Genomic DNA, 13,927 nt, shown 5'->3' on the forward strand with positions numbered 1-13,927 from the left:
GGGGGGGGGGGGGCAGGTACCTTCTGATGCTACGTGCCTGAAATATATTTTTAAGAATTTAAGGGTACGATATCCTGGGATTTGCCTGCGCTCGACCTAACAACAGTTAAAAATTGGGGGTTGGGGGTTGGGGTCAACCAGCATAGCATATAAAGGAAAATTTACTATGGCAAAATCAATACTCGAAAATGAGGGGGGATGGGGGGGGGTCTACAGGCCTGATTGACGATTAATTTCGTTTCATAATAATACAAGTATAATCATGTATTTATTTTCATAATGGCAATTTACATCTAATTGGGTAAAAAAAAGTAATCTTACAAGAAACTTGGTGTTTTGGAAATAATTTTAAAAATCATGAAGTCATTAGTTGCCACACATCAAGCTCCATAAAGAACATAAATTATTTGCATTTTTCAAGAGTGATAAAACACGTTCTATTACACTGCTGTATCCACTCTAATTTTTTTTTTATTGCTGAACCTTTTTGTAACATTGTACGCATAGATGTACTTAGTAAATCATAATGTTTTAACAAAACACAAAAGCGCATGTACATAAAGCACATAGAGTATATATATATATATTCTCCATTTATCTGGTCCTTTTTATTAAAACGAAAACATTTATCATGCAATCGCCATTACGAATGAGGGTAACGCTTACAAGAAATGTCTTGTTTTTATTGAGTAGCTTATAATTGAAAATATGAGATTTCATGGAAGGAATTCATAAAAAAGTATGCTAAAGATCTCCAACCAAAACTGATATCCTGATATTTTATAAGTATGAATACATGTGTTATTAGAATAAACAATTTTTTATGTTTGACGTTAGATCTAAATACATGCTGTGCACATCTAAGGTAATACCAAGTTTTTAAGTTAAAAAAAATATATCCAATAAAATCAATAAAGGTATATATAATTTCTTATTCCGAGTGGTGAATCAAATAAAATAGGTACAAATGGAGAGTACCAAAATTAATTCTACAGCTTAATGATTATAATCAGCAATGATTCTGCCAGTTTCATGAATAATCAACTTTATTAATCGTTTGATTATGCAAGTATTAATTTATATTAATACAAGTAATTTCCGTTAAAGATGTATCTATAGATTAGAAATTTTCAAAAGCTATAGAGAGTTTAGTTAAATAAAAAACTAAAAAATAATAATTCTAACAATTTTTTTTTTTAGAAAATCAAGATCCTAGTCAGTCGCACTGTTTATCGTTTGGTACTTTTCGTTCGGTGTCGAGAGCATCATACATTGTATGCAATGTTTTTTTTTTTTTTTTTTTTTTTTTTTACCTCCTCGCATTATATGATTCCTTCTTGTCACAATTTGTGTCATCAAGTAATAACTCCATATATTAGTTAGGATCTCGGTCAATACAAGAAAAAGCATAATATTTTGAAAACCTTTGAAGTATTCTCACATATAGATCACATGGAAACACTTCATTTGTTCGATTGGCATTAGCTAGAAATTGGATCGAGGTTTAGCAAAGAAATAAAAAAGCAAAGTAAAACACATGCCATCGTCAACGCCATTTAATTTCCATTCTCGATTACATCCAGCAAAGTATACATGACTGAAGAGATAAAGAGTACAGAAAACCAAGAACACGATGAATATTCTATGTGCATAATAATGATATGCGCAGCTGTATGCGCAGTAAAATTGTTTGTGTAATTTTTGGTTTCCTCTGCTCGTGCAATTTTTGATTTTTTGTTTGTGCATATTATACCCCTAAATCGTGTAAAAAATTTCGGATTCGTGTATTTTTCGTTATGTTTGTGTTAAAATCTTTCAAACTATGTGCAATTTTTACCTATACGTGCATTTTTATTTTACTCGTGTATATTTTTCATCTAGCTCGTGTATAAAATCTTGATCGTTGTGCAGAAAATAATTTTGAACCAATCGGCGTGCCATATTATTATCTTCATGTTTGTAGTAAACTTGGACTGTAAGGTTTGCATCATTATATGTCGTGCACTTAACATATATAGACTGAACAAGCTATACAATACAATTATCATACACTTTGGTAGGAAAAAGTAAAAACATATTGAACCAGTGCTGACGGAGAAACGTTTTTGGGAATTCCCCGTTTCAAAAATACAAATGTATCCCCTTTAGCTATAGCCGTGTATTTTGTCTGACTTTATTTTGACCCTTCTGTACCTAATTAACTATATATATAGCCGATCTGTTTGTATTTTGAATGCCCTCGATCGATGTATCTATTTCTTTTCGATTATTTTCGTTGGTTTATTTAAATTAAATTTTTTAAAGATAATTGCAGAGAGGGAGAGAGAGAGGAGGGGTAGGGTTGGTGGTGATGATGAATTCAAAAAGCGCGATACACCGATGCTTGAAAAATGTTTAAATCTTTTTAATGAAAGGTGAAATTTGCGTACACAGTGTGAAGTATAAATTTTACTGCATTCCGGTTATGAACTAACGGCGTGTCTAAAGTAAATATAGTTTAGTAAAGTATATATATAAACTCTCGGAGTAAATCAAGTACATGAGCAAAAATTATTCACCACTACTCAATTGACCCAGAATATAATCTGATGACCTTGAATTCTTTCTTAACTTGTCATATATTTACGCCAACTGCGTTCTCAGCGGGGGTGTTCAAAAGCCTGTTCTTAGGGAATTTCCCCTCTCCTTTTTGCAAAAGTGCCGCGATCTGCACAATGTTCAAAGACGATATTTTGTAAAGATCCATGACGTATACAGTACACACGGCCAATCCGCACCCGAATTTTCCGGTCAGTGTTTATCAACCACGCAGCATCAACAAATCTGTTTATTTTTATCTTCTGCACACGTTCACTTGGCTCTGAGTATAAATAATCACTTGGATTCAGGGGAAGTTCACATAGAGAAAAACACTACAGGAATTAAGATGGACGAGACGGTCAGAATCGGGATATTGTTGATGATCGGCTTTGTTACGTTTGGCCAAGAAGTAGCCGAAAAGGTAAAATTTGTAAAACTTTGTGCTCATAATTCTAGCTAACGTTTGTTTAGAAATGAATTCAAAGTATATTACACATGCACTGTGATGGTATATATAACGTCGTCAGTGTTGATACATATTACAATTGTGTTTTTGATACTATCGTGATTTTTCTTCTTCAGAACACAATACAAAAGCCACGAATCTATTTTCTTCATGTGAACTCGGAAATAAAATATCGATTCTCAAAAACAGTCATCACAAGTAAAGTTGTCAACCCGGGGAAAGAGGCATCTGAAACTGTCTTTGACGTCACTCTTCCTAACGAGGCTTTCATGACATCTTTCAAAATGTAAGACTTCCGGTCAAATCTCTGATTAAATTTTTTTTTTTACATTTTTTACATTTTTGCAATGTTGATTAGAACATATTTTATGGTATTTTTTGCAATTTAAGTGCAATATGTGAACAACCCAATAGTATAAAGGAATACCGACATTTTAAATAAATTAGCACTTCTTTAAAATTTTTGATTAGGATAATTAATGGAACCGAATATAAGGGGGAAGTCAAGGAAAAAGAACAGGCCAAACAGGAATATGACGCGGCCAGGTCACGTGGTCAAAGTGCTGGACATATAGTTGCAAAGTAAGTTTCTTCTATCCAAAATCTTAAATGAAATAGACAGCTTTGATATTATATACATTTTCTTTGATAAGTGAACAGATGCTAGTGCTTTGCTGAATCAAAAAGACTTAATTGATTCACATTTTTTGTTCCTGTTGAATAAAATTGTTAGTAAACATCTTCGATGTGTAAAGTTTCAGAGTGTAATATTTTTTCTTCTGTATCTTTCATTTGCCTTTTCAGACCAAGAGATTCCAATAAATTCCAGATTCAAATAAACGTTGCTGCCGCCGAAAAGGTGACGTTCGAATTGACTTACCGGGAACTGTTACGAAGAAGAACTGGGAAATACGAGCAGTTAATTTATATAAATCCTGGGCAAATTGTGGACGATTTCAGGGTCGATGTTTCTATTGAGGAATATAGGAATATAACGTCAGTTCATGTTCCACCTTTACGTAACGATATCTTGACAGATGACACGGAAGGTAAGAAAATTTTAGAATGTTTTTAAATATTTTGAATGTGTACGAACAAGGGACATTTACGTATAAGTCTTCACTATAGGGAAAGTATCCCCCTATAAAACAAACTTTTGATTTTTTTTAGAATTTATTCCTCATACTTTTTGTCCATTTTCTGAGGTTTTTAATTATATACAAGTAAATCCAATTTCAATCAGCGTTACCAAAATATTGACGTTGGAATTTTTGGGACATGTTAAATGAAAACTTCTTGTTGACAGAAAAAATAACAGCACTGATTTCAACCAACATAATACTCTTATTTATCAATTATCAAGGGGTCATAAATGCATGTTTAAAAATGTATCTGGTTTGGTATGGATATGACCTACGAGGGTTGTCCCGTAAAATCGTGGACAAGTTATCTAGTTTGAAAAATAATCATCACTGCGTTCTGAAATTTTCACCACTTTTTAGTAGATAAATTATGAATATACATAGCAAATTTCAAATAGATATATGCATAGGTAAACAAATTGTGATATTTTATGTTATGTACTGTATTGCCCTACGGCGCACGGATGATAACGTCAAAGTGTCTAAAACAGCGTCACGTTTTATCTTTGCTAAACTTAAAGTTGGATAAGCCCCACTTAGATTAAGAAATTTTATTGATTTACATATGTGAGTATCTATGTCCAGTTAAGAAACCAATGTGGCACACTCATGCGATCTTCTGAATATTTATTAGCAAGTTACAGACAGTATTCTCACCATCATTCAACTAAAAGAGAATCCCACATCGACGGTCGACAGTGACAGCGTCCTTTGCTATTACAAATGGCAGTCTGTCCATATGTTATGTACTATCTGGGGACTCGACCACGAAGATTTCACTAAGAAAACTTTCATTTCATTTATATACTAAAGATCTGGTGATATTTTTCATATTTTATTTCTTCTGTATTCATTTAAAGTCTCTCAAGGCGTCATTACAACATCCTAATCTATCTGAACTGCTCTCCGGTGCGCCGTAACGTCATAAAAAGTCGCCATTTTTCGTGTATTGTGTTTATGACTTTCCCATTTCAAATGCTTGGGAAACTGCCAAAAATTAACCAAATGCCTTGAAATTTTTAAAAAGACGACAGAATTGATTAAGAAATGGAATTAGGATAATTTTCATCCTAATCTTATGTATTGAAAACTTTTATTACCAATTAATTCTTATGTCTTCTCTAATATAACCTTGCTATTTTTACCGTGCGCCGTAGGACCATACCTTGTGCACATTCAAGCAGAATAAAATCTTTATTTTTGAATATATATTATCAAAAACATCATGATTCACTTAAATATGATAAATAAACATTTACTGAAAATTTCATCTTAGTGCGCCCATGACTTTTCGAGAAAAACGCTTTGTCCACGATTTTATGGGACAACCCTCGTATTTGTACTTTGTTTCATAAACAAATTGAAATAGATTGCATTCATCGTATGTCTAAACCTGTGTTTCAGAATTTGTCAGAAATTAAATTGTTGCAATGATGAAATACAAATTCGATAATATTTTTCTTCGATGCAAGATTGATAGGATATCTTTTTTTTCAAATGTATGTCTGAAGGAAAAGTTGTCAATTATGGTTTTCTAAAACAACAGTTTTTTTCACGCACTAGACTTTACGCTGTAGATTGTTTACGTGCTACTTAAGGTTTTCACATATACATGTAGTTTATGTCTAAATACTTGGAAGTTAAATTTGGCCCTTGACATTTTTTTTATGGATTTGATTTTGATAGGGAAAAACAAAGACGCAGAAATTGTACGCCTCTCTCCAACTCAAGTGAAGATTTCCTACTCGCTGACGAAGTCACAACAAGAGATTTTGTCTGAACAAGGGATTTCCGGACAATTCGTTGTCCAATATGACGTTGAGAGAGAGAAAAATTCTGGAGAAGTTATGGTAATTAGCCTAATTAAGGTCGAAACATTGCAAAAAAAAAAACCCTTGATCTAGAACCAATTTATAGAAAAGACACAAAATTCATTAACAATTAAAGTGATTAAACACCCCTTTACGTTTTGTATAATGAAATAATATTAAAGGTATATCAGGAATAGAACTTGATTTGAGAATCAGCGATTTTAATAAATTTAAAGAAATAAATTCAAGATTAAAATGAGAAAACAGAGTAGTGATAAATAAAACCAATGAGTTTTATTAGCGGCGATTATTATCCAGTAACTGGCTTTTAGAAAATTCTAAATAACTTTTCTATATATACATGTATCATGTTGTAAATTCTGTATTTACTAGGTTGAGGTAAATGCAAAATTTCCAACTTGTTACCTAGATTAAAATTGTAAAAATTTCAGTATTACGCTAGGAAATGAATTTGAAGTAAATTCAAAATAAATATGTCGTAATTTTCTTCAGGTAATGGATGGCTACTTTGTCCATTTCCTGGCGCCGGATGGCCTGGATCCTATGCCCATGGACATTGTTTTCATCTTAGACAGGAGCGGATCAATGAGCGGGACTAAAATGAAACAACTCCAGGAATCCATGTTAAAGATTCTAAACGAAATAAGCGAAAACGATCGCTTTATGTTAGTAGCCTTCGATAATAAGTTGAAGTTTTGGCGCCGGGAACTAGCTCAGGCGACAACCGCTAATATCGCGGAAGCCAAACAGTTCATTCAGAACACCGGCGCGGAGGGAAGTGAGTGCTGTGCAATGTACAATGTTTAAACACGTAATAATGTAGGAATTATATTTTGTCTGACGATAACATTTTTGGCAATTATTCTTCCTATTCTTATCAGCTGTTTTAATGCTGAAATTGAAATTTTGTCTGCAATCATTTCAACGAATTCTTTTTATGCAAATTATTTATGTTATTCGGTGAAAATTTTTGGTAAAAGCTTTTTAATTATCCTATATGTAAAGACATGCCTTTTATCTTCATACGTACATTGTATTTCAATGTTTATTTGGATAAAATTAATATTATTTTTTAATGTGAGACGCAGATATCAAGATTTCTATATCTATCCAGATTTCTCTTTAAGAATTATGAATATATTGCTAGCACCTTACATTTAAAAATATAAATAACATTTGTATTTCTATTCGATGAATTTCAAGGTACAGACATCAATTTGGCGATGACAGAAGGATTAAAGCTGCTTTCACAAAACACTCAGGAATCAAGAGCCCCGGTCCTGGTTTTCCTCACAGACGGACAACCTACTTCCGGCGTCACAAACACCAACAAAATTCTTGAAAATATCAGAAAGTTTAACGAAGTTGACATTCCAATTTTCAGCCTTGCTTTTGGTCAAGGTGCAGACTTTGATTTTACCAAGAAAGTTGCCGCCCAGAATGACGGTCTTGGTAAAAGAATATACGAGGATTCGGATGCCGCTCTTCAAATTGCAGGGTTTTACCAAGAAATTTCAGCTGTTCTAATGAGAAACATCTCTTTCAAATATGTTGATGGTACTTTAAATGAGTCAACAGTGACTCAAACTGATTTCAACACGTATTTTAAGGGCTCGGAACTCGTTGTCGCCGGAAAGGTAGAAGATATGACAAAATTACAAGATGGCGTTGATATTTATGCTAGAGGAGTCAACAGCGAGAAGGTTGCGCTTCGAAGACCTTTAATATGTGTTCTGCCGCCACCGCGACCATTTCCTCCAATTATACCCGCCCCCTCACCGCAACCTCAACCAAAACACCCAAACATGATGGAAAATCTATGGGCTTATCTCACAATTAAACAGCTACTTCGAACTAAGGATGGTCTGGATGACAAAGATGAAATTAAAAACATTGAAAAGAAAATTTTGGACATGTCTTTGAAGGTAAATTAATTGGATATTTTTAGAATTTTTTTTTAATAAAGAAGACTATAAGAACTATGAAAAACATACAACTTGAGTACTTTTTAAATTTTCAAAATTTTATTAACTTTGTTGTTTTTTTATGATAGTATCAATTTGTTACTCCTTTGACGTCAATGGTCGTGACCCTTCCAGACGATTCCAAACCTAACCTTAAGAGTGTCAACACAGACGACGTGCCGCAAAGTATGTTCAAATGATTTATGATACACGTATCCATCGTATTTCTCCGGTGAACAATCATGGTTCATCGACAAAGTAATCTTCATATATTTTTAATTAAATATTTCAGTAATGAAGAAACTAACTGTCCAATTTTTGAGTGTATTTTTGCGTACTGGAAATACTGCAATATGAGACTTTTTAAATTCATTGACACTACATAATAACCAGCTTTTTTGAAATGACCTTTCTGTTCTAAATGAAACATGAGCACAGGACTCATGATAACTTTTATTTATAAATTGGTCTATCATACAATTAATTGTTACGCGTGTGTAGAGATGACTATTTTGGCCCGTATAAATTGTATATTTTTTGTTTTACTAACAGGCGAGTCTTTCTTGACTTTACCATCACGTAAATATAGCATTGGTGGGGCTATACAAGGCATGTATGGTTTACCCGGGAGAAATATGATGCCCCCTGCTCTGCTTGGTGAGTAAATTTAACACTGGGGAATCATTAGATTTCGTTGGGGTTCAATTTTCCTGGAATTCTCAGGTATCCCACTCCAGGAATGACCTAGCTGCAGATTTGTAGCGTTATGGTTTTATATATTTTTATTTGACCATAACGTTATGGCAAAAGACAAATAACTAAAACCATAACGCTAGTAACGCTACATATCTGCAGCTATGAATGACCATCCTCAGCGAATTAATGAAGGCCTACAAAGTTATGTTTCCTTTTGTATATGTATAGATGAATTTACAAATTCGATTATATGTATAGATGAATTTACAAATTCGATTCCACAATCTTTACAGTTCAAGCAATCCACGAAATTGCCCCCCCCAAGAGCATTACATGTTTTGATTCCTAAGTAGTATGTAAATTCATTAATTTACATGGTCATTTCTTGGGCAAAACTTCATCATTAATTATTAATTAAGCTTGTGTATTTTTTCATATCACGCATACAATGTAAAAAAGTCGAAAATGTATTAGATATTATTTCAATTTAATGAATTAACAATTAACGGATTTTTTTCCATCTATTTAGGTAATCGGTCTCCTCAAATCTCTTTTGATCCTTTTGGTGCATCCATGTCGAGGAGAAGAAACTTTAATCGTCGAAATTACAGAACTTCAACTACCACTACCCATTCGCCTCTTTCAACGATATCTCAAGGTAATTTTGTTAAATTCCATGCGTCTTTTGAAATGCTACGAAAAAAAAACCTATATATGAAAATATACATTTAAAATGTGTAAAATGTTGATGATTAATCTTAAGTCGTTATAAATTCATGACTGAAGTTCAACTTTTAGCCAAAAGAATGAAAAGAGTAAAATAAATCGGTATCAATAATGAAAATTTATTAATTAGTTCCAAGCTTTTCAGACATTAAGTTTTTTGTCCTTAGTTTTACCAATTTATATGAATGACATCCGAAAAATCTGCAAGTATGAACGGTGGACGCTTGCACACTCTACTATCTCAACATCAAAATTTGAACTGTTTAAATCGTTATTTGAAATCCTTCTCTGCTATATCTAATTAAAAATATAGAGATTACTTAAGAGAAGAAATTTTAAATGGTGAAAACTTCAAACCTCACTCCTTGAATTCCTGCTATCAGTGTGTGTGTAGCAATGGCTTCGCCACGATGTGTAGATCTGTACAATGTATTACTCCAAATACTGAAAATGGTTAGATTTTGTTTAATCGAATATATATACATTTGTGGTATCTTTCCATTATATAAACATACAGAGAGAAAATATCTTCAATTCTGTATGAAGTTTTTCAGAGGTCAGAGGTCAGTACATGGCCGAATCACACGGCGCAATAATATATACCGGTACATAAATATAAAATGACTTGCTCTTCTTGCTTTTCATGTATAAAAAATGAACAAAATAAGCAAGTGAGATAGCCTAATTGTTTTATTTACAACGTAAACAAGTACTACATACATTTTTGGCGATCGATTAAACCTATGTACATAGAGAATAGGCCTATACCGATAGAAACTAGCCTTTGTTTACTACATTGTAGTTTTATGTCACTTTTGTCAGCTGTATGCACTGTCTCTAACGTTTATCCTTATTTTTTGGTAGAACTTAAGTTAAATTTCACGATATAGACTAAAACTTAATTTTTTTTTCATTGAATTCTACTCACGATAAATTTGTGAATCTGTTGGAAAACATCAAAGCATTGAATTCACGCAACGAACAGCTGACAAACACCTCGATCGGCGCTGTCGTAAGTACTTCAATGTAAGCTGTCGTTAGTGTCTCCATGTTTACATCATAAATATGCCTTTAGTTACTGGAATCGTAGATTGAATGTTTTTGATCAAATTCAATACTTGATTGCAAATTAACTGCTCGGACAAGTGTCTCAATCCATAGGATCCATCCGTCCCTTTCAGGCGACCGAATTTCCTCCAACTTTTTATCATCAATCTTCGGACGTGTTTCTTGTGTCTTTTCAGCAATGATTATCAATTTTCACAAATAAAAATATTCCAAGACGACAATCTGTTCACTTTTACTGACCACAAGTGGCATTTAACAAAACATTCCCTTCGAAATAGAATTCTAAGCCTGACGAATTCGAAGCGTAACCGCCTTTCAAGCCGATTTACACCTTGCGTACTTTTTTTTTTTGAAGGAAATCTACGGCGACCGGATAATGCAATATTTATATCCGAATATATTAAATTTAATATTTAATTGTCCATCTCAAATGTATATATAAGTAATAAATAACAAGTGTGTGTGTTCAATGTGAATTGAACGATCGGTACCTGATCAAATCTTCTGAGAAGGCCTTCGGCTTTCACAGGATTTGATCACGTGAACTTCAATTCCCATTGAAGTTTATAAACTTGTTATTTATTTCTTAAATAAGCGATCTATGTAATTTTGATTTTTGTACAAGTAAAAGTCTGTCATCTGTTGAACATAATATATACATTCTCTTTCCAAAATAATAGAGGATGTACCTTTTCAGCAATGAGTCTGCTCTTTTTTGCCAAGTGTAAAATGAGCATTTATTCCACTATGTGTACACACGCTGAATATACCTAAGATAAACAGAGCACAAATCATGAAACAGAAATATATATTGTCTATTTTTACGACAAAAATTATTGTAATAACCATAAAAAGTATATTTCTATAAATTTGACAAGTCTTTTCAAAAACCTCAAACATTATGAAAACAAAAATACCACGCTTGTCCAAATGAAAGGAAGAAAGAAAATTTATCCAAACTTATCAACCTTAATTTTGAAAATTTATATATATTATATCGTGCAGACACTATTTACAATTGCAAAAAATAGATGGAAAATAGGAGTGTAGTTGGATTAAAAAAAAAATCAACACATTCACAACAAAGAAATATCACGTGATCATTCTGCGAGTAAATACAGAACTTTGTAAATACGTCAAAAATGCATGTGTTATTATTCAGGAACAATTAACAAAATAATACAGAGAATTTTAAGCCACATACATTTGCAATTATCTTGTTATCTATTTTTTACAAGTATTGTCAAACTCTTTTTGATAATATGTACTTGTGTGGAGCTCGCAAACAGTAATAAGCTCAAAATTTCATTAAAACATAACAAATTGAAAGAAGGAAAAAACTTGGACCTCTTAAAAACGTTGAAGGTTAGATCAGGTACCATATTGAGGAGTAAGCATTGTCCGTCTGCTCTTGATCATGATCGGACAAACAGGGAAAATTGTAGACAATTTAGTGTGAAAATAATGACCTTCTAAAGATTTAGCTTATAATTATTTGAAATAATAACGAAATAATTTTACAAAATTAATCATTTTATAATTTTTAAAAAAAATTATACAATATGTACATTTATTAAATTATCTATATTCATAAATTCTTGTTTATATATATTTTTCTGTTTTCTGATTCAAACCTTTTAAAAGCGAGCGAATTTTTTCACAGTTAGTACGCCAAGGCCAGCAATGAAGCGTCAAGCACTACCATCCTTCATTGTTCAAGTGTCCAAGGTGAACATGTGCTTTGATTTATCGTTGAAAAAGTCAAAGACCTACAATATAATCAAGATGCTAAAGCAAAGGAATGGTAAGTGGTACATTGAAAAAATTAAGCCCTTATCAAAGCCTTTCATTAGTTCATTTATTCGTCTAATAATTATACATTGTATTAATTTGTTTTTACTGGTAAATAAATTCAAATACTATAGGAGAGATACTAGATTTTGTCTTGAAGCATTCACAATTTGCTTATCAATAACAAACAAAATAAAATGTTATACTATACGATATAAACTATTTTCTTTTGTAAAGGCTGCGCCATGCTTGCAAATACTGCCAGCAAACAAAACAGGGCCCTCAAAATGTTTGCCAGCTTGAAGGTAGAAAAGTTCAAAGGAAAAAAAATACAGGAAACGATCAATGTTGATGCAATTAAAAATTTCGCAAGTTTGCAATGCGACATGGAAGGAATAAAATTGGACGTCGAGAAGGATCAACACAGACTCAGAGTAAAGGCGGAAATTCACGGACGCCAACGGAAACAATATGACGGAATTCTCAGTATGTTGACATTTTCCATGTTTAATTTATTTATTATAATTTATTTTTTTTTAAAAGCGTTATTAAAACTGTGTGCGTTTACATTATTGCTTATAAATTTCAATATTTGTGGCTTTACATTGGTAACTTGTGCTATTAGTTTCCTAAAATTAAATTTTAAGTTTTTATTGTTTATATGCTGTAAGCAGTGAAAACATTCTTTAAGCAGTTTGAAGTTTAATTCTTTGAAATGGTATAGAGTATAATTCTAGTAAGCAGTATAAAGTGAAAGTCTTTAAAGCAGCATTGTTTTTATTTTATTTTTTAGGTCACTTTGTCAATATGAAATGCAAGATAGTCAGACAATTTTCAAGAAAAGGGAAAATAATGGCGAAAGTTAAATGCAGACGACGTGGAAGACCTACACTAAAGTTTAAAGCCATTCAGAAGACATCGTCATCCGGTGATTCCTGCTGGTTCCTTAACAAGAGAATGGTCAGTTCTCTGAACATTAGTCCCACAAACTACGAGATCACGCCATGATTTTCTATTATCCATATTATCATACAAAGCCATACTTTTATATGCATTTTTTCTCTCCATTTAAAGTTGTCAGTACAAATATTTTGTTGTTGTTGATATCGTTGTTCGTATTTTTAATGAATAAGGGCTATTTGATATATTTTTAATTAATCTTAAGATATCCTCAGATTATTCATCATATTTGCAGGGGATCATCATAATTACTGTGTGATTAAATGATCACTAATTGTTAGTAATGCAAATATTCTAGTTTTCTTTTCACATTTTTAAAAATAATTTTTATACCTATTTCATTACATTGTTAACAATAAATTTGCATATTGATACATGTACCGTTCTTTTGTGTAAATTAGTAACTTGATTGTAAATGTATTTTTAACTGCAAAATAAATTTATTTTTGTACGTTTTATGATGTTTGTTAATAAGATTTTTGTAATAAAGAAAATTTCAGAATATTGAATTTCATATTTTTAAAAATACACATGTAGAGTTCAGTTTTAATCTATAGAATAGAATACAGAAAAGAAAAGGAGGAACTGTGATACAAATAGTAATATTACGAACTTTATTTACGATCTCTTTACCAAATTAAGGTGTTTTTGTTATCGGGGCACAAAACCCAGTACATCAAAGAAAAACCTTCAGAACAGGTG

At 32.1% G+C, this 13,927-nt stretch overlaps 1 protein-coding gene across 1 annotated transcript; it reads left to right on the forward strand.

Annotated features, from left to right (window-relative positions):
* Window positions 1–2,665: 2,665 nt before the first annotated feature.
* Window positions 2,666–13,445, forward strand: LOC134244534 (inter-alpha-trypsin inhibitor heavy chain H4-like). The gene is made up of 13 exons (XM_062726795.1): window positions 2,666–3,001; window positions 3,163–3,332; window positions 3,518–3,628; window positions 3,851–4,095; window positions 5,875–6,038; window positions 6,513–6,798; window positions 7,224–7,945; window positions 8,074–8,170; window positions 8,537–8,641; window positions 9,210–9,338; window positions 12,138–12,278; window positions 12,503–12,751; window positions 13,059–13,445. Exons 1-13 carry the CDS (start codon window positions 2,927–2,929, stop codon window positions 13,271–13,273), a joined length of 2,709 nt encoding a protein of 902 aa, XP_062582779.1. The 5' UTR covers window positions 2,666–2,926; the 3' UTR covers window positions 13,274–13,445.
* Window positions 13,446–13,927: the final 482 nt, after the last annotated feature.

The sequence above is a fragment of the Saccostrea cucullata genome, unplaced genomic scaffold (assembly GCF_032062105.1).
Source record: "Saccostrea cucullata isolate Sc308-1 unplaced genomic scaffold, CSIRO_AGI_Scuc_v1 ctg294, whole genome shotgun sequence".
Taxonomy (NCBI): Eukaryota; Metazoa; Mollusca; class Bivalvia; order Ostreida; family Ostreidae; genus Saccostrea; species Saccostrea cuccullata.

What these genes read in the sequence shown, in the direction of transcription:
- LOC134244534 (XM_062726795.1), top strand. Translation starts at nt 2,927, where the DNA reads ATGGACGAGACGGTCAGAATCGGGATATTGTTGATGATCGGCTTTGTT. An exon ending in CTTGACAGATGACACGGAAG is followed by an intron (nt 4,096 to 5,874) that starts GTAAGAAAATTT and finishes TGATTTTGATAG; the next exon opens with GGAAAAACAAAGACGCAGAA. An exon ending in TCTTTCAACGATATCTCAAG is followed by an intron (nt 9,339 to 12,137) that starts GTAATTTTGTTA and finishes ATTTTTTCACAG; the next exon opens with TTAGTACGCCAAGGCCAGCA.